Raw genomic sequence first — 19,477 nt, 5'->3', positions numbered from 1 at the left:
GCAAAGCAAAAGACGGTCCTTGATAATAGGAAAAAGATGCAATTTTTTTTTTTAATTCCATTTATATCCCGCCCTTCTCCGAAGACTCAGGGCGGCTTACAAGCTTAGCAGTAGCCTTCATTCTATGTCTATGCCTGCTTATTAGGGCTTTCACACCCTCCCAAGCGGCATTATTACAAAGTCAGCTTAATTGCCCCCAACAATCTGGGTCCTCATTTTACCTACCTCGGAAGGATGGAAGGCTGAGTCAACCTTGAGCCTGGTGGGATGCGAACCTGCACTAATTGCAGGCAGCTGGTGTTACTTAAGGAGGCATTAGCCCACTGCTCCAATGATCAGTTGCATCGCCTTATCACCAAGAGCAACAATTAAAAGAAATGTAAAGTTTGTCACCAAATCAGGGTAGACCTCTGAGAAAATTTTGCAGAAGTTCAAAGGTTGCTAAAGTTTTTTTTTCCATGGAAGAAAAACATTCCACACATGGTCAGAGGCACTGTTTTCTTTGGGGAATTGCCCGAGCTACTGACTCTCTCCAACCTCATGGGAAAATCGTAATCATGTGATCTGGGGACACAGCAACCATCTTAAATACATGCCGGTTGCCAAGCACTAAAATCTTGATTATGTGACCATGGGGGAATGCTATGACGGTCGTAAATGCGAGGACCAGTCGTAAGTCTTTTTTTCAGTGCTGTTGTAACTTCAAATGGTCACTAGAGGAATGGTTGTACGTTGAGGACTACCAACTTTGAGTGCAAAGTTTCTGTCGCTAAGTGAGACATTTGTTAAGTGAGTTTTGCCCCCTTTTACAACCTTTCCTGCCACAGTTGTTAAGTGAATCACTGCAGTTGTTAAATTACGACAATATATTAACGAATCTGTCGTTGCATCTTTCTAGCTCTGAATGGACTCGCCCTCCGTGCAGATAAAATGATCTCTTCTTGAGCCGTCGGCACCTTGGCACTTGGTGGTCGCCTTGCATTCCTTCCAGCCAGCCCTTCCTTTTGTGGTGTGATTCATGAACTTCCTCCTTTTACTTCTGAAATTTATCGCCTGTCGCACAGGACGTTCTTCTCCCCTCGTACAAGGATTGTGCCGCTCGGCACTGCCATCCTTCTGTCCTGCAACCTGGGGTGACTCTGCTCTCTCACCTGGGCACCTGTGAACTTTGAATTAGCTGCCCTGCTGGCAGCCACCGAGTTAGGTGTGGGTTTTCGAAGCACGCAGAGGCATTTTCAGGACAAGCCCAGCAGGTAAACAATCTCCAGGTTCACAGAAAGGTGAGTTAGGGAAGGTTGCTATGAGTAAGTTACCTGCTGAGGTATAATTCCCCACTTCTTCCCCTCCCCTCCCAGTTCATTTTCAGACCTGGACACCTTTAAGCATGCTGCCCTTTCTTCCAGAGCTAATTCCATGTCCAAACAGGGCCCTGAATTCAGCTTCTAAAAAAATAATAAATTAAATTAAATTAAAAACGGTCTGCCAGTTTTGACCACGTGGCTACTTTCTCAGAAAACGACGCCTGGTTTTTAGAGGGTGCAAATAGCTGGAGGTCTCATCCTGAAGAACTCAACGGGGATGTTCTAAAGTGAGATGAAAAAGCAAAGAATGGAAGTGGGAAGGTAAGTTCTGATGGATCAATTCTGGGAAGCTTCGGAAAAAAGCCTGCTCTACAAACTTTGCGGAACAGGAAATTAGTAATTTAGTTATGATTAGGGATTAAAGCTGTTTTTTTTTCCTCTTTCAAAAGGCAACTGGACTGGTTTTATTTGAGGAAGGAGAGGAGGATGTTTCATTTCTTATCCAAGAGGTTTCATCAGTTAGGATTGGGTAAAAAAGCACCTACTGTATGAGACAAACGATGACCTGGGTTAGTAAGAATCTCCATAGATTTTTTTTAGGCATTGTCTTCTTAAAAAGAAACCTCAAAATCAGGTTGGCCAGAACAGTAAGATCGAAATTTACTGGGGGGGGAAGTTTCCTTTAGAAAGGATGGCAAATTGCATTTTTTCAAAATAAGGATTTACAGCTTTGTTTTTCCACAGTTTTTTTTTGTCTCTCTGGGTGGATTTGTTTTTTTTTTTTGCAGTGGAATAAAAATCAACAGGGAAGGAAATTCAAATAAGAGTTGTGTCAGGCTGTTTTCCCAACCTCCCTCTTCAGCACTGGCATTTTCGGCTGGTTTTTAAGCCTGCTAGGTTTTATTCCAGATCAACCAAATTTAGATGCTGCTGGCATTCATGCAAAGTTTGATTTTTCCTCTAAAAAGCCTCTACCATGCCGTATTCTGCTTAGGCCATGGTGTTTAAAATTCCTGAGTTATTAGCATCTACCAATAAGTACAAGTAGTCCTCGTCTTACGACGAAGATGCAGCCTGGAGTTATGTGACTGTACCTGAACTTATGAGCTGGTTTGTGACAGCTGCTAAACTCGTATCTTTCAGTGGGGGTGGTGGGTGTCTGTCGTAACTCTGAACATTCGCTACGCAACCAGTTGTTAAGTGAGGACTACATGTAAAGGACGTATTTCATCAAGGAAGGGAGCCAGGCAGGGAATTTTGAACTCTCACTACTTGTAACTTAACAGCTGAACTTCTCTTAAGATCTACGACACTTTATTTGTATTTAAGGGTGAAAACCTGTCAGAAGTCACTTCAGACAGTCACTAAATGAACTGCTGTAAATAGAGGATTGCCATATTTGCATTTAAGTCACTGACTTTTGGGAATCACTCGGCAAACAATGAACACTAAACAGCCCACGTACATTTTTTCTGGCCTATATATCAAACTCTGTAATTCTATTCTATTCTATTCTATTCTATTCTATTCTATTCTATTCATTATTATTTCTATTCCTATTCTGTTCCATTATTTATTTCTATTCTATTCCATTCCATTCCATTCCATTCCATTCCATTCCATTATTCTATTCTATTCTATTGTATTTTCTATTCTATTCTATTCCTCCATTCCATTATTCTATTCTATTCTATTCTATTCTATTCTATTCTATTCTATTCTATTCTACTCTACTCTACTCTACTCTACTCTACTCTACTCTACTCTACTCTACTCTATTTTCTATTCTATTCTATTCCTCCATTCCATTATTCTATTCCATTCCACTCCACTCCATTCCATTCTATTCTAATGAAAAAAAAACCCTGCCATCTTTTCTCAGGTTGCATTGAACAAGCAACCCAACCCATCTTCATGGACATCTGGACCAGGGGAGAGGAGGCACCTCCCTTCACAGGGCTGCCCCCCTTACCTAAAGTGTTTTGGGGAGCTCACCTGTCTCAAGAATCTCTACCTGAGATGACAGATCAGGAAGGGACCAAACCGCTAGAGGGGGAGCACGTCACCCTCCATGGAAAAATCTCCTGGCTGCAGAGAGAAATGGTAAGGCTCTCCACTTGCTATTTGTGTGTGTGTGTGTGGTTGGGGGGTTAGGCCTGAGAAGGTATGCCCAGTGATGAACCACTCACAACTTCTGGAGGCAGGTTGTTCCACTGGTTCATTGTCCTCCCTGTTAGGAACTTTCTCCTTAATTCCAGGTTGCTTCTCTCCTTGATGAGTTTCCATCCGTTCTTTCTTGTCCTGCCTTGCGGTGCTTTGGGAAATAGGTTGACTCCTCCTCTTCTTTGTGGCTGCCCCCCAAATATTGGAAAGCTGCTGTCATGTCTCCCCTAGTTCTTCTTTTTCTATACTAGCCATACCCAATTCTTGCAACCGTCCTTCGTATGTTTTTGTCTCCGGGCCTTTAATGGTCTTCGTTGCTCTTCTCTGCAATTTTTTTTCCAAAGTCTCAACATCTTTTTTCTAATGTGGGGACCAAAACTGGATGCCGTATTCCAGGCGTGCTCTTACTGAGGCTTTATAAAGCGGTGCTAATACTTCATGTGATTTCGATCCTATGCCTCTGTTTATACAACCCAGGATCGTTTTAGCTGTTTTGGCTGCTGCCACACACCGCTGGCTCACCTTTTAAGTGATCGTCCACCAGGACCCCAAGGTCCCTCTCACAGTTCCTGTTTCTGAGCCAGGTTTCGCCTAGTCTGAACTTGTACCTTTGGCTTTTCCTGCCCAGGTGCAAAACCTTGCTTTTCTCCACATTAAAGTTTATTTATTTATTTATTTATTGGGGGGGGGGGGCGGGGGATAGGGCCCATTGTCCAAGCCTGTTCATTAACTGAAACATAGTGGAAGACGGTAAAGGAACTGTGCCAAATATCCCGGTTTTTATCTGTAAATCCCGAGTGCCGCGTAGCAGAGTGAGCGCCTGTTACGCGTCCCAGCTTCTGCCAACCTAGCAGTTTGAAAGCACGTAAAAATGCAAGTAGAAAAATAGGGATCACTACGGTGGGAAGGTAACAGCGTTCCGTGCGCCTTTGGCGTCCAGTCATGCCAGCCACATGACCACGGAGACGTCCTCGGACAAACGCCGGCTCTTCGGCTTTGAAACGGAGATGAGCACTGGCCCCTAGAGTCAGAAACGACTAGCACGCATGTGCGCACGCATGTGCGGGGGAACCTTTACCTTTATTCCTTATCCAGATTGACAGTTCCCCGCCCCGAGACGCTTTCCATGTTATTCTTTCCAAAAACCATCAAGGTCCTTGGTGAATAATAAAAGCTATTTTGTTTGTTAACCACCATCCCCTCCCCTCCAGCTGCATCTACGAAGGAGTGACCTGGAGCTTTTTCATCAGCTTCACTTCCTTGCCCTGGAAATTCAGGATCTCAGTGAGTTACACCAGGAGATGATGAGCTTCTCAAAGGAGCAGCTGGCAGGCGAAGAGGACCCCAACCACGCTGGAGACAGGAGAGCAACGGGGCAGAGCCAGCGTGAAGCTTTTGAACTAACCATCTGAAAGTCTCCAAGATGCTTTTTGAAGAGGCAACTGGACTTTCTTGTTTCCCTTTGAAGATGTTTCGCTTCTCGTCAGAAGCTTCTTGGATGAGAAGCGAAACGCCTTTAAAAACAAGAAAGTAAGTCCAGTTACCTGAGAAAAAGCACTTTTGGGACACCTGGAGGACTTGAGAATCTCCATGGACATTTAACCATGGGGGGGGGGAAGGCAGCTGCCTCTTTGAACTCGCTGGGCGAAAGGCGACTCCAAGCGGTCTGCAGGCAATCCTCGACTTACAACAGTACATTTAGTGACTGGTTACGACACTGAAAAAAGTGAACTTATGACAATTAACCAGTTAACCAATTAACTTAGCACAATTAACCAGTGGAACAGCTTTTAAGAAGAGATTGGACAATCACCTTTCTGAGACAGTATATAGGTTCTCCCACCTGAGTGGGGGGTTGGACTAGAAGACCTCCAAGGTCCCTTCCAACTCTGCAATTCTAATTCTAATTCTATTCTAGTTCTATTCTATTCTGTTCTGTTCTAATTCTATTCTTTCTGTTCTATTCTAATTCTATTCTATTCTATTCTAATTCTATTCTATTCCAATATTCTATTCTATTCTATTCCAATGTTCTGTTCTATTCTATTCTAATTCTATTCTATTAATTTTCCATCTATTCTATTCTGTTCTATTTATTATTGTATTCTATTTATTCTATTTTACTCTACTCTGTATTTATTCTATTCTATTCTAATTATTATTCTATATTATTTATTCTATTCTACTCTGTATTTATTCTATTCTATTCTATTCTAGCTGGCTCAGGAATTCTGGGAGTTGAAGTCCACGAGTCATAAAAGAGCCAAGGTTGCCTACCCCTGTCCAAGATCCTTGCTGGTCTGTCTGTCTATCCGTCCCCACTGAAATTTCTAAATTTCTTTCTATCCCAAGCACCACGAGGCCACTAATTGTTTTAAAAACTGGCAGTTTCCTCTCTGGCCCCCTTTCCTAAGGACTAGTGACTTCACTGGCAAGTGACTTCACAACGATTAGGCTCACAGATTCATTCCCCCACCCCCAGCTACGCTTAACTACGGTTTATCAAGTTTATGTTTTATTGTTATAAATTTATGTTATGTCACAAGAGACTGGGTTCACATGATTCAAAGGCTTCATGCCGCAGGCTAAGTCAGCCGAGATCAACAGGTATCATCAAGTCTTCATTTTAAAAAAATGTGCATTTGGGAAGCAGTGCGTTAAAAACAAATGTTAAAAAGCCACAGTGGCGAAAGAGGTAGCTTTGACGTGTGGCTAAGGAATTTTGTGAAAGTCCGAACAGCTTTGCTTCGTGTCTCTAGCTACACAAAATGTTCCCCAGCTTCTTTCTTTCTTGGGTATGCAGGTGTTTCAGCGAATTTTTGCTAAATTCAGCCATTTGCCAACCCAGGAGGTAATTTGCTAAAGAAAGAAAGAAGAAAAAAAGCAAATTTTATTAACATCAAAGAAACATTAGTTTGTCTTCTCAGCTGCTTCTTTGCCACACTTCTGTTCTTGCTTGTTTCTTCTGTTATTCACTTTTATTTGGCCTTTATTCTTTTTGTAAATAACTCAAGGCTGTAAAACATATTGAATACTCCTTCTTCTTCCTCTTGCTCAAAACAACAACCCTGTGAGGTGGCTTGGGCTGAGAGAGAGTGACTGGCCCAAACCCACCTGGCTTTCATGCCTAAGGCAAAACTAGAACTCACCATCTCCTGGTGATTGTCCCAAGTCACCCAGCAGGTTTTCATGCCTGAGGCAGAACTAGAACTCACCGTCTCCTGGTGATTGGCCCAAAGTCACCCAGCTGGCTTTTGTGCCTAAGGCGGGACTACCACCAGTGTCTTCTGTTGATTGGACCAAAGCCATCCAGCTGCCTTTCAGGCCTAAAGTAGAACTAGAACTCTCAACCTCCCAGTTTCTAGCTGGTGTTAACCACCTGAATAACTTCATTGTTACTTATTTTTATTCGGAAAAGTTTCATGTTGCTTCAGATTGATGGGTGCGCCTCACAAGGGTCTAGATTTCAGGACAATTATTTATTTTGTTTATTTACGATGCCACCCACTGCATTTTCCACCCACCCACCCCGAGTCCCCCTCCATCTGTTTGCTTCAGCCTCTTTCGCCAGTCTCACCTTTCTGGCCTGGATGAGGGACCAGGGGTCACTGGCTGAGGGTGAATCCATGTTGGCACAGTGCGAAGTGCCTTTGATTAAAATGGCCGGTTCAGAAGCGGACTCGTTCGTGAGGACACTCAGCACATGCCAAGGATCAATGTCGCCTATAGAAGATTGGAAAAGAAAGTGAACAAAGGGAAGAAATCTGTCGATACTACCTAGTTAGGGTAATGGAACGTCTGCAAGGAAACAAGCCAGCTCATGTCAACCCTGAACTACCAATATTCTCCTTTATTAGAGAGCCGATGTGTTTTCCGTTCTCAGCAAAATAAAATCCACTCTAGATCAAGTTTGGCCAGTGCTAATTTCACATCCATCTCGGTGTCCACGTTGGCGTGACTTGTCAGAAGGGTTTTTCCAAACATCTTGGGAATTCCTAGTGGTCTCCTCTCCTAACGTTCAACGGTGTCAAATCCCGCTTAGCTTTTTAAAAGCAGAGGTCACCCACAGCGGCCATCCTCCTACCGTTAACAAAAAGGACTTGGCTGGCTTTCGGATGGTCGGCCCCGTAATAGTTGTTGGTGAAAGACACGGCTTCGCTCACGTTGCGATAGGAGATGTTGAAGACTTGAGCGCAGATATCTAACTGGTATTCCAAGTTCATTTGGGGAGAGAATGGGCAGTGTGGATCCTCACAGGTCTGGTCTAAAATGGGAGAAAAAGCAGTTTGAAATGGTATTGACCATGCAGATGCACTAACAGAGGGATAGAACAAGATTGGGCAAAGGGTTAATGCCGCTTTATAAGGCCTTGGTAAGGCCACACTTGGAATAAGGCATCCAGTTTTGGTCACCACGATGTAAAAAAGATGTTGAGACTCAGGAAAGGGTGCAGTGAAGAGCAACAAAGATGATTAGGGGACTGGAGACTAAAACATATGAAGAACGGTTGCTGGAATTGGGTCAGTCTCTACTTTAATGAAAAGAAGGACTAGGAGGTGACATGATAGCACTCTAATATTTGGGGGGGCTGCCCCAAAGAAGAGGGAGTCAAGCTGTTCTCCAAAGCACCTGAAGGCAGGAGAAGAAGCAATAGATGGAAACTAATCAAGGAGAGAAGCGAGCTGGAACTAAGGAGAAATTTCCTGACAGTGAGAACAATTAACCAGTGGAACAACCTGCCTCCAGAAGTGGTGAATGCTCCAATACTGGAAGTTTTCAAGAAGAGATTGGACAACCATTTGGCTAAAATGGTATAGGGTTTCCTGTCTGAGCAGGGGTTGGACTAGAAGACCTCCAAGGTCCCTTCCAAGTCTGTTATTCTGTTATTTTGAATAGCTTGCCTTCAGAAGCTGTGGCTGCTCCTTCACTGGAGGCTCCAGTAAGAAGAGACTGGACCGCCATTTGTCTGAAACGGGATAGGGCTTCCTGCCTGAGCAGTGGGTTGGACTAGAAGACCTCCAAGGTCCCTTCCAACTCTGTTATTCTGAGCCTCATTTACTGTCCTTGCAAAAAGCAACAGGTCGCCTCCTGATTCAAGATCAACCTCCAGCTCCTTCGGGGAAGGGGGGGGAGGAGGGGGAGGGGACAGCCACAGCACATTGGAAACAGACTTTTCTGCTGAACTCTGAGGAGCTCAAATGGGATGCCAAAGGACAGCAGGAAAGGATGGGAAAAGATCAGGATTCTTTAAATGCTCACTTACAGTAGCCAAATTCTGTGCAGGTCTGGAAGTACCATTGTCTTATGCCCACATTCCACGTCCCAATAGTGGTATTGCGTAATTCCTCTAGAATTTCCTCGTAAGAGTTCTCCAAACACGGCATGCCAGTCTTCTCTAGAATTAGCTACCCCAAATCAGATAAACAAATGTCCTGGTTACCTTAAGGGCTGTTGGAATTCTGCCTCTTCTGCCTATCCCATAGGAACTGGCGAATTCGGCATGCTCCGGGCTTGTTTATTTCATTGGTATCCCTTGTTTATTTGTACAAATAACCGAAGAACGTCTCCCACACACTTTCCTCCTCCTCTTTTCCACACAACCACAATCCTGTGAGCAGGAGTGGGCTGAGAGGGACTAGCCGAAAGTCACCCAGCTGGCTTTCATGCCTAAGGTGAGTCTAGAAATCCCACTCTCCTGGAGACTGGCTCAGGATCACCCAGTCGGCTTTCATGGCCAAAGCAGGACTAGAACTCACCATCTGCTGGTGACTGGCCCAAAGTCACCCAGCTGGCTTTCATAGCCAAGGTGGGACTAGAACTCCCAGTGGCCTGGTGACTGGCCCAGGATTCATCTAGCTGGCTTTCATGGCTAAGGCGGGACTAAGCCTCACCATCTCTTGGGGATGGGCCCCAAATCACCCAGCTGGCTTTCATGGCTAAGGTGAGTGTAGAACTACCACTCTCCTGGTGACTGGCCCAGGATCACCCAGCTGGCTTTCACGGCTAAGGTGGGACTAGAACTCTCAATCTCCTGGTTTCTAGCCTGGTGCCAAGAGCTAGCTGGTCTCACCACCAGCACTCATGACTGATTCCATTGGGATCACCAGTCAGGAACCTGGGCAGGGCCTTCTCTGTGGTGTCCCCCTCAGAAAAACAAATGCCTTACTAGATTGGTGGCAATGAGTCTCTGATACGGGGAGCCGATGCTGCTGTTGGTCATGATGCCACAGATGTAGCTCACGCTGCTCCACGGGATTAAGGGATTGTTGTACTGCACGACTCCCATGAAGACGTCGGCTAGGTTGGTGACCAACGCTTGGCAGTCCTTCTCCCCTTGCAAAGGGCTGCAGGAGTGAAAATCTATGCTGAGTTTTGTCAGCCACTCAGCACGCACCATGCTGTCCAAGGAAGCGAAGGCCTCTCTCACTCTTTGCAGGCACTGCGGGAGAAAGCAGAGAAGCCCCATCCCCCAACCAGAGTTAGGAGGGTCCTTGGAAGTAGGGGGACCTTCAGAGTTAGGGAGCGGGAAGTCCAGATTTGTAGCACAGCGGGAAAATGCACATGGAGTAAAGAGGAGGGGGGAAAAATGGAGATCCACACACTGTCAAGTATGCATTGCTTACTGGTGAGTTCCTAGATATGTTTGGGTTCAGGAAGTATGTGAAGCCATTGCGCTGAGCTACCAAACCAAGAGGTCTGGGTTCTGGGTTCAAATGCTCAGGGGGTTCTGTGGTTGGAGGACAAGGCTTCAACACCATATGCACCCTCTTGTCAATTTGGACCCTCCTGCAAATACCCCTGTTGAAATTGCACGTGCGAATGCGATTAAAGGAGTCTGGTCTCCGTTTCCTAGGTTGTCAGAAGGAGCAACAGAAAGCAGACTGAGGGAATCCAGTGAAAAATAGCCTTGCAAACCTCTTCAGATCCAGGAACATTGCCATCACAACATTCCTTGCCTTACAGGTCAACAGGACCGTAAGGGATAGGGACCCTAAGCCCAGAGAGGCAAGATTCAGACTTGTCAATTTGCTTGTTTTTGACTTTTTGCTGTAAATTGGGGGGGGGGAAGAAGTTGTAATTTAGGGTCCCAATGATTAGAAAGGGATAGACTATGGGAAAAAGGGGACCATGATGTAACCTTGGAAAGGATAAATGCTGTAAAGAAGATTGGAAGCCCTTCCTTCTTTCTTTCCTTCCTTCCTTCCTTCCTTACCTTCCTTCTTTCCTATCTTCCTTCCTTCCTATCTTCCTTCCTTCCCTGCTTCCTTCCTATCTTCCTTCCTATCTTCCTTCCTTCCTTCCTATCTTCCTTCCTTCCTTTCTTCCTTCCTTCCTATCTTCCTTCCTTCCTTCCTATCTTCCTTCCTTCCTATCTTCCTTTCTTTGTTCCTATCTTCCTTCCTATCTTCCTTCCTTCCTTCCTTCCTTCCTATCTTCCTTTCTTCCTTCCTATCCTTCCTATCTTCCTTCCTTCCTTTCTTCCTTCCTTCCTATCTTCCTTCCTTCCTTCCTATCTTCCTTCCTTCCTATCTTCCTTTCTTTGTTCCTATCTTCCTTCCTATCTTCCTTCCTTCCTTCCTTCCTTCCTATCTTCCTTTCTTCCTTCCTATCTTCCTTCCTTTCTTCCTTCCTTCCTTTCTTCCTTCCTATCTTCCTTCCTTCCTTCCTATCTTCCTTCCTTCCTTCCTATCTTCCTTTCTTTGTTCCTATCTTCCTTCCTTTCTTTGTTCCTATCTTCCTTCCTATCTTCCTTCCTTCCTTCCTTCCTATCTTCCTTTCTTCCTTCCTATCTTCCTTCCTTCCTTCCTATCTTCCTTCCTTCCTTCCTATCTTCCTTCCTTCCCTTTCCCTCCTTCCTATCTTCCATGCCTCTATTCTTGTTTTACCTCCTTCCTCCCTCCTTCCCCTTCCCCCTTTCATATGCTGCCCGTCTCCCCAACAGAATGATTCCTTCTTTTCCTTCCCTCTCCCCTTCCCTCTTCCTTCCTTCCTATCGCGTGTACTTTATTTTCTTTTTCCTTCAGTTTGTACTGTTCTTACTTTACAACCCTTTTCAAAATAATTTTCTTTTAAAAATGTTTTTTTTAAGGGAACTGACCTCTGCGGAACCTCCGACCACCGGATTTGAGAGACTCGCAGCGACAACCTACAGAAACGGAAGCCAAAGGAAAAAGGACACTGGCGGGATCTCTCAAACGCATGACCCAGCTTCTTTCTAAAATATTGCAGCTTAAATCTGGAGTGGAAGGTTTCACAACAGACTTTCCCTGGCCACAGTGGTTAACCAGTGTGTTAAAAAAAAAAGATGACAACTAAGTTTGTGCAGGAACCAGGCTGTTCCCTTCTCTTTTTTTCCTCCTACAGAGTGGAAAACAACGATTTTATTTCCTTCCCTGAAATATGGAGGCAATTCTTTCATCGTGCAAGCAGCGCCCAGGTCGGCATTTAAGCTTATAAATGTGTGGATTTCAACTCCCAGAATTCTCCAGCTAGTGTTGCTGGGCTGGGGAATTCTGGGAGTTGAAGTCCACGCATCTTAAAGTGGCCAATACAAAAAAAAAACACTCTATAGAGAACAAAATGATTGTGCTTGCTTTTTTCCCTCCTTTCTCTCTCCCAAATAGAAAACTCCATTTATTTTCCTTTTTTTTTTTAGCAAATTTGGCAGACAAATCTGTCTGCTTATTTGGGATGAGCTGGGTTTAATCTCCATCATCTCAAAATTCAGAGGTCATTTTGGCACCACGGCAAACACTGACCTTGTTGTAGCCTTTGAAGTCCATCTCGGCTCTAACTGCAGCAGAAGACGACACGGCAGCAGAGACCAGGTGGGGGAACTGGAAGGAAGGCAGGAAGGAAGGAAGGAAGGAAGGAAGGAAGGAAGGAAGGAAGGAAGGAAGGAAGGAAGGAAGGAAGGAAGGAAGGAAGGAAGGAAGGAAGGTCAACAATGGAACGCAAAAATATTTCCCTGTAGGGTTATGGGACCCTTGGTAAGGAAAGAGAGGTGGCCTTCAAACTAACTCGGTTTCTCTGGCCCTTGACCTCCGTTAAGCCCTGTTTGACGTGCAGAAGGCGGCATTAAGGTGCACCCCACCCCCTTCAATGCTCCAACTTCTGCAAGGAGAGTCTGGTTCCCTAACAGCAAGTCCTTGCTTAACAACCAAAAATTGGGACTGCAGTTTCAGTTGTTGAGCAAAGCAGTTCTAAAGCAAAATGTCTCGTGCCCGCTGCGCTCAACGATCACAATCCCGGCAATTCTCTTGAAGTCGTCAAGCTGTCTCGTGGATGGTGAAGCAGTCCTATACTTCTGTTGCTTTCCAGATCCTACCTTAAGCCTAAACCAAGCAGCCAAGGAACCAGGATATGAGCCTCCAAAGCAAATCCAGGTGTGATTCGCTCCCAGGTTGTACTTCTGGGTGATAAAATGGCGGAAGGCAACCAGATCAGACAGACTGAAAGGAAGAAGGTTGAAGTCCTCATATCTCATATCTTGAAATTGCTAACGTTGGCAAACACTGGGGTAGGCCACCTTGGCTCTTTTATGACTCGTGGACTTCAACTCCCAGAATTCCTGAGTCAGCCTGGCTCAGCATGGAAACCTCTCCCTTTCCCCTCAGCATGGCTGGCTCAGGAATTCTGGGAGTTGAAGTCCACCAGTCATAAAAGAGCCAAGGTTGCCTACCCCTGGTCCAGTAAATTCCAGAATGAGGATGCTGCCCACCCCCTCGACTGAAAATTGGTAGATTTGGGGCTACTTACGCTTGCTGGCTAGACAAGAACTGAAGATTTTCATCCTGCAAACCATCAGGGTTAATGCTGATCCCATAGAAGCGATGCTCCAGAGACACGACCAGGGCTTTGTACTTCTCGGCCAAATCTACGTGGTGTCCTAAAATCAGAATAAAATGCAACAGGTTGATGGACGATCCAGCAGGATCCTCACTCAGCTACAGCATCCAATCACAATGCCTTGCCACTTTAGCAGTGGTAGCCCCAACATCTGGAGGGCTTCCCTTGCTTCTACAGCTGCAATTCAAATGGGGGGGATTGGTCTTATTTTGAAGGACAATCCACAACTGGCAAAAAGACAAGTGACTCCCAATGCTGTTTTTTTTTGTAGCCCCTCCAAAATGGCTAACCTTGGTAGTTTTCTTGCAGACATTTCATTACCCAACTAGGTAACGTCATCAGTGACAAAAGAGTGGGGGGGAGGAGGAAGAGGAGAACTGGGCACAAGAAGAGGTCTTTTTTTCCCCACACCCCAAGTAACTCCATGATGATTCTAGGAGCTTCTCCTGTTTGAGGCCTCTCCTCTATAGGGCAGTAAGGAGCTCTGCAGCGAAGGAGTCAAAAAAGTCAAGATGGCGGCCACAATGAGATGATTAAGTTTGCAGAGTTGGGACCCTGGGCGTTTCCCCAGCTGCCCATCCCAGCTTCTCTCCTTCCTTCCCAGGGAGAGAAAGCCAAGCTGAACGCTGCTCTCCGGAGCGTGGCCTTATGGTTGCCATTTGCCCAGGTTCGCCTGGTGCGCCAGTTGCGCCCCTATCTGGACCGAGATGCTTTACGTACAGTCACTCATGCGCTCGTTACCTCCCGTGTTGACTACTGCAATGCTCTCTACATGGGGCTACCCTTGAAGACCACCCGGAGACTTCAGCTGGTGCAGAATGCGGCCGCGCGGGTTGTGATGGGAGCATCCCGATACTCCCATATTACACCCCTCCTGCGTGAGCTGCATTGGTTACCGGTTGCCCTCTGGGTGAGATTTACAGTAAGGTGCTGGTACTTACCTTTAAAACCCTACATGGCCTAGGCCTGGGATATTTGCAGGACCGTCTGTTCCCAGGAACGACTTCCCATTGCCCTGTGCGCTCACACAGAGAGGGTCTCCTCGGGGTGCCGTCGGCCAGACAATGTCGGCTGGCGACCCCCAGGGGGAGGGCCTTCTCTGTGGGGGCACCTGCCCTGTGGAATCAGCTTCTCCTGGAGCTCCGGATGACCCCAGAGCTCCGGTCCTTTCGTCGTGACCTTAAGACATATCTTTTCCAACAGGCCGACCTGGACTGATGATAATGGGGTTTTAATCTGGTTTTTAAGGTTTTATTGAGTTGGGGCTACTGATAGTTTAATTTTAATTTTAATATTTGTATTCTTTTGTATTTTATTGTTGTTAGCTGCCCTGAGTCCTTTGAGAGATAGGGCAGCATATAAGTCCCAATCAATCAATCAATCAATAGCTAGCTAGCTCAGCCTGACTCACTTACCGGTCAACACGGAGAACGGCGAGAGGGTGGATTCTCCTCCAATGTAGAGGAAGACCGGGCCGGTGGGACGCTGCCACAATTGCTCATTAATCCAGTAGCCCTGAATTTCAGAAAGAAAGATGGAAGAAAACCAATTCAATATCAAATTAGAAGTCAAGAAAAGCCACAAGGCTGAGAATTAAGAGCGGGGGACTGTTCAAATTTGTCTCCAATACGGCGGGGTGGGTGGGGGTGTGTCCAAACTTGGCAATTTTAAAATTTGTGGACTCCCAGAATTCCCCATTCAGCATGCTATTAAATTTTAAGATGTGTGGACTTCAACTCCCAGAATTGTGCTGGCTGAGGAATTCTGGGAATTGAAAGTCCACATATCTTAACATTTAACAACATACTGAATGGGGAATTCTGGGAGTTGAAGTTCCACATATCTTAACATTTAACAGCACAATGGCTGGGGAATTCTGGGAATTGAAAGTCCACACATCTTAACATTTAACAGCATACTGAATGGGGAATTCTGGGAGTTGAAAGTCTACACATCTTAACATTCAACAGCACAATGGCTGGGGAATTCTGAGAATTGAAAGTCCACACATCTTAACATTTAATAGCACACTGAATGGGGAATTCTGGGAGTTGAACGTCTACACATCTTAACATTCAACAGCACAATGGCTGGGGAATTCTGGGAATTGAAAGTCCACACATCTTAACATTTAATAGCACACTGAATGGGGAATTCTGGGAGTTGAAAGTCCACACATCTTAACATTCAACAGCACAATGGCTGGGGAATTCTGGGAATGGAAGTCCACTCTTCTTAAATCGGTCACCGTTGAGAAACACCACCAAGGCCGGGCCGACCTGCATGTGTACCGCTGTCAGTTCTCAAGTGACATTTTTCACCTGGTTGAAGAGGCATCTCTCCTGACGGTTGAAGTGGTCCAGAGGCTGGGGAATGGTCCCCTCCACCACTGGCATACTATTTAGCATCACTGGTCTTTGGCTGCGCAGGCCCCAGCGAATCTGAACTTCTTTCATGGCTTGTTTCTCCCGCTGCCGCTCGACATGCTGGCGGAAGAGCCAGAAAACTTTGCCTAATGGGAAAACAGAGGGAGGAAAAAATAAAGGATTGCAAAAAAATAAAAATAAAAATAACTTTCCACAATGCTTTGGTAAACCTTGCCTAAACTCAAGGTGGTTTCCAGGTGGATGCAATGGCTGGCTTGTTTGAACTCCGTCTCTCAGCCACGGTAGCTTGCAAATTACCTGTCTGAATTAGCTGACGTTATCCCAAGCTTGTTCAATGAATAAACTGCAGCTGAGCCCAAACTTTCTGTTGCTAACCAAGACAGCGGTTAAGTCAGCTTTGCGCCATTTGATGACTTTTCTCGTCACCATTAAGTGAAACACTGCAGCTGGTTAAGTTAGAAACACGGTTGTTAAGTGAATCTGGCTTTCCCCATTGACTCTACTTGTCAGAAGTTCGCCAAAGGGGATCATGTGACCCTGGGACGCTGCGACCGTCATAAATATGAGTCAGTTGCCAAGCGTCTGAATTGATCACGTGACCATGCTGCCACAGTGAAAAACGGTCCAAGTCACATTTTTCAATGCCGTTAACTTCCAACAGTCACCAAACCCACTATTGTAAGTCAAGAACTATCTATAGTTTGATCGTGGCTTAGGTAGTTTGGCATTCAGGATGTGCAGTCTGAGTTACGTTTGCCTCTGGCAAGCGGCCAGCTTTAGGCATCCATCCGCTGGGTCTTTCTGCATCCCCAGAAATCAATCCTTTCTCGAATTACAAGCGACTTTTTTTTGTAGTTAACAAGAAACTTCCAAGTGAATTACAAGCCATTTTTGACAGACGTTCCTTGTTGTCTTAAAGAGGCAAGACGAGCCTCTTTTAAAGCTGCTTCTGCAGAAGTGAAACAGAGCGAAAAGACGACTCGTTCCGGCTTCTTAATTCTCAGAAGCCGGAGACAGCAAAAAAAGGCAGCTGCAAGGCACCCTATTTCCTGAAAGCGACTCAGAAATTTTATCAGCCACCATCAAGCTTCCTTTTCTCCGGCAACCGGGCAAGATAAACTCAGAATACACAGGGGAAGGAATCCCAAATAGATTGTGCGCAAATAAACGCAGAATATATTGCGCAGAAATCAATGCCGGGTTCACTGTGCAAGAAGAAATTCAGAATATATAGCTAGTCTTCAAGTTACGACGACTGGTTTGGTTTAGTGACCAAGCACTGAAAAATGTGACTTATGACCACCTCCCCAGAGTCACGTGATCAAAATTCGGATACTTGGCAGCTGACTCATATTTATGACGGTCTCAGCGTCCCGGGGTCACGTGATCCCCTTTTGTGACATCCTGACAAGCAAAGCCAATGGGGAAGCCAGATTCACTTAACAACCGTGTTATTAACTTCACAACCGCAGCGATTTGCTAAAGCAACTGTGGCAAGAAAGGTCGTAAGACGGGGCAAAAGTCTCTGAAGAAATATCTCAGCGACAGGAATTCTGGGCTCAAGGGCAGTCGTAAGTCGAGGATTCCCTATATTCTGCAGAAATACATTCAGAATAAACTGTCCCACACAACTTTAGTCAAATGTCCCGGATGACATCTTTGGCCCAGGACTGACTCCCCCACCCCAAAGATTGAGGGGAGATTTTTTCCAAGCCGGAGAACATTCTCTTACGAGGTCCAAAAGCTGTTACTGAATTTATTTTCAGGGCTTTGGGCGTCTGTTCTAAGCCTGGGAGGTGTGGGAGAGAAAGATAGGATAACTCTGTTCTTTCAAAGGAGCCAATAACCTCCAACTAACCGAAGATTCGAAATGTCAGGCAAAAGGCATCCCAGCAGCAGGGTAACACCTTCAGATGCAGGAGCAGTCTACTCTAATCAGACACCACATAGGAGGGAGTGGAGGATGCTTTTTACAACTGCAAAACTAAGCCTCCCCTTGCCGGTGCATTCTACCACTGAATATCACCTGTGGGGGGGGCAGGGTCTATACTTAAGCACGCTGGAAGTGGAGGAGCCTGTGCTTTTCAAACTAGAAAACCGAGCCTCCCCTTGCCGGCGCACTCTACCACTGAATATCACCAGGAAAGGCAGGGGCCACATTTAAGCACCCTGAAAGTTGAGGTATCCTTGCTTTTTACAGCCCCACAGTGAGATCGGCAGCCGATCAATTTAATACATAAGACCGCTGTCGGACTGAGCCTCCCCTTGCCGGCGCACTCTACCACTGAATATCACCTGATGGGGCAGGGTCTGTAATTTAGCATGCTGGAAGCGGAAGCATCTCTGGTTTTACCATCACAAAACTGAGCCTCCTTTGCTGGTACACTCTACCACTGAGTATCATCTGGCAGGGAAGGGGCTGCGATTAAGAATGCTGACCCCCCCACTTCGCCTTTAAATCCCCTCCTCCAATACCGAACTGGCCCCTGTGGGAAACCGGAACCTGCTCGTTCCCGCCAGAAGCCAGCAAACGGGAGAGGGGAAAGGAGGCCACCCGGTAATCCGAGAGGCCCTTGTTTTTCCCCCAAAGACTTCCAAACTCACCTGCCTGAGCAAAAGCGAGCAGCGCAACTAACAGGAGCCCGCAGGAGAGCCGGAACCGAGGCAGCATCTTCCAACCCAGCCCGGAGCCGAAGAAGCGGGATCTGGAGCAGAAAGCGAAACGAAGCAAAGCGAAGCGAAGCAAAACCCAAACGCTCGCCCCGGCAAGAAAAAGCCGCGCTCACATGACCGGCTGCCCCTCCCCGCCTCTTGGCCCTCCTCACTTTGCAGAGGGAGGGGCTGGGAGGGGGGCAAGGTGTGTGTGTGTGTGTGTGTACACGTGCGTACGTGCTAGGGGGCAAGGTGTGTGTCAGTGTGTGTGTGTGTGTGTGTGCTAGGGGGCAAGTGATGTGTGTGGACCTGCTGGGGGGAGGGCAAGGGGTGTCTATGGGGCAAGGTGTGTGTGTGTGTGTGTGTGTTCGTTTGCTTGCTTCCCTTTCCCACACCGGGTCTGCTGCTTTTGCACAAACTACAACCCCCCCCCCTCACGTGTCGGCTAAAGGCCGAGCAGCTGAGCTCAGGTGATGCGCGACCCCCCGGGAGGCATGTGATGGTTTCACGTGATGGCGTGTGGATGAAGTCACCCTGGGATTCCAGCACCGACCTGTGTGGCTCGTACTCGAGTCCGGTGCGTCGTGCGAACGGGGCCGCTGACCCGGATTCCCAACGCCTTTTATCTTTCCAACCTGGCGCCCCCTCCCCCAGCTCCCCCCTGATTTCCTTGCCCCCGCAAACTTAAGCCGGGCCCCGCCCGCTTTGTTTTTCACGTGCTGGAGTTTCCCGAGGCGCAAAGCAGAATAACAAAGAGTTGGAAGGGACCATCGAGGTCTTCTAGTCCAACCCCCCTCCCTGCTCGAGCAGGAGAATCTATACCATTCTGGGACAAATGGTTGTTCCGTCTCTTCTTTTTTTAAAAAAAAAAAACTCCAGTGATGGAGTACCCACGACAACAAAATTAATCAGAAAAATCAAGCCGTGAGAAAAGAGTTAGCCACGTCAGAGAAAGCCAGGCGGGGGAGACGCGGTTGCTCCTTCAGCCACGTTCACACGCTCGCCGCTGATCTTTAGTAAAAGGCGAACAGTTTCCACGACCCGAAGAGCAACTCGACGAATGCAGAGAAAAATCTCGGTTCCTCGTTCCGCGAAGTCGGAAAACTTTCTCACCGCCAGGGGGCA

The 19,477-nt window shown here is 46.5% G+C and overlaps 1 protein-coding gene and 1 long non-coding RNA gene across 2 annotated transcripts; one reads left to right on the top strand and one right to left on the bottom strand.

Annotated features, from left to right (window-relative positions):
• The first annotated feature begins 1,084 nt into the window (after positions 1–1,084).
• On the top strand, positions 1,085–5,569 carry LOC308672036. Its single transcript, XR_014027332.1, has 3 exons — positions 1,085–1,280; positions 3,184–3,404; positions 4,676–5,569. It is a non-coding gene; the product is annotated as an uncharacterized lncRNA (long non-coding RNA).
• A 102-nt stretch (positions 5,570–5,671) lies between these two features.
• On the bottom strand, positions 5,672–18,502 carry PRSS16 (serine protease 16). Its single transcript, XM_081334579.1, has 12 exons — positions 18,305–18,502; positions 15,635–15,825; positions 14,729–14,828; positions 13,224–13,353; positions 12,793–12,916; positions 12,224–12,301; positions 11,563–11,610; positions 9,631–9,903; positions 8,728–8,869; positions 7,549–7,728; positions 7,042–7,187; positions 5,672–6,323 (listed from the first exon to the last, which is right to left on the bottom strand). Exons 1-12 carry the CDS (start codon positions 18,369–18,371, stop codon positions 6,273–6,275), a joined length of 1,530 nt encoding a protein of 509 aa, XP_081190705.1. The 5' UTR covers positions 18,372–18,502; the 3' UTR covers positions 5,672–6,272.
• Between the last annotated feature and the right edge of the window lie 975 nt (positions 18,503–19,477).

Source organism: Vipera berus, assembly GCF_964194415.1.
Source record: "Vipera berus genome assembly, chromosome: 9".
NCBI classification, from domain to species: Eukaryota; Metazoa; Chordata; class Lepidosauria; order Squamata; family Viperidae; genus Vipera; species Vipera berus.
This window is presented reverse-complemented; position numbering and strand designations above follow the sequence as displayed.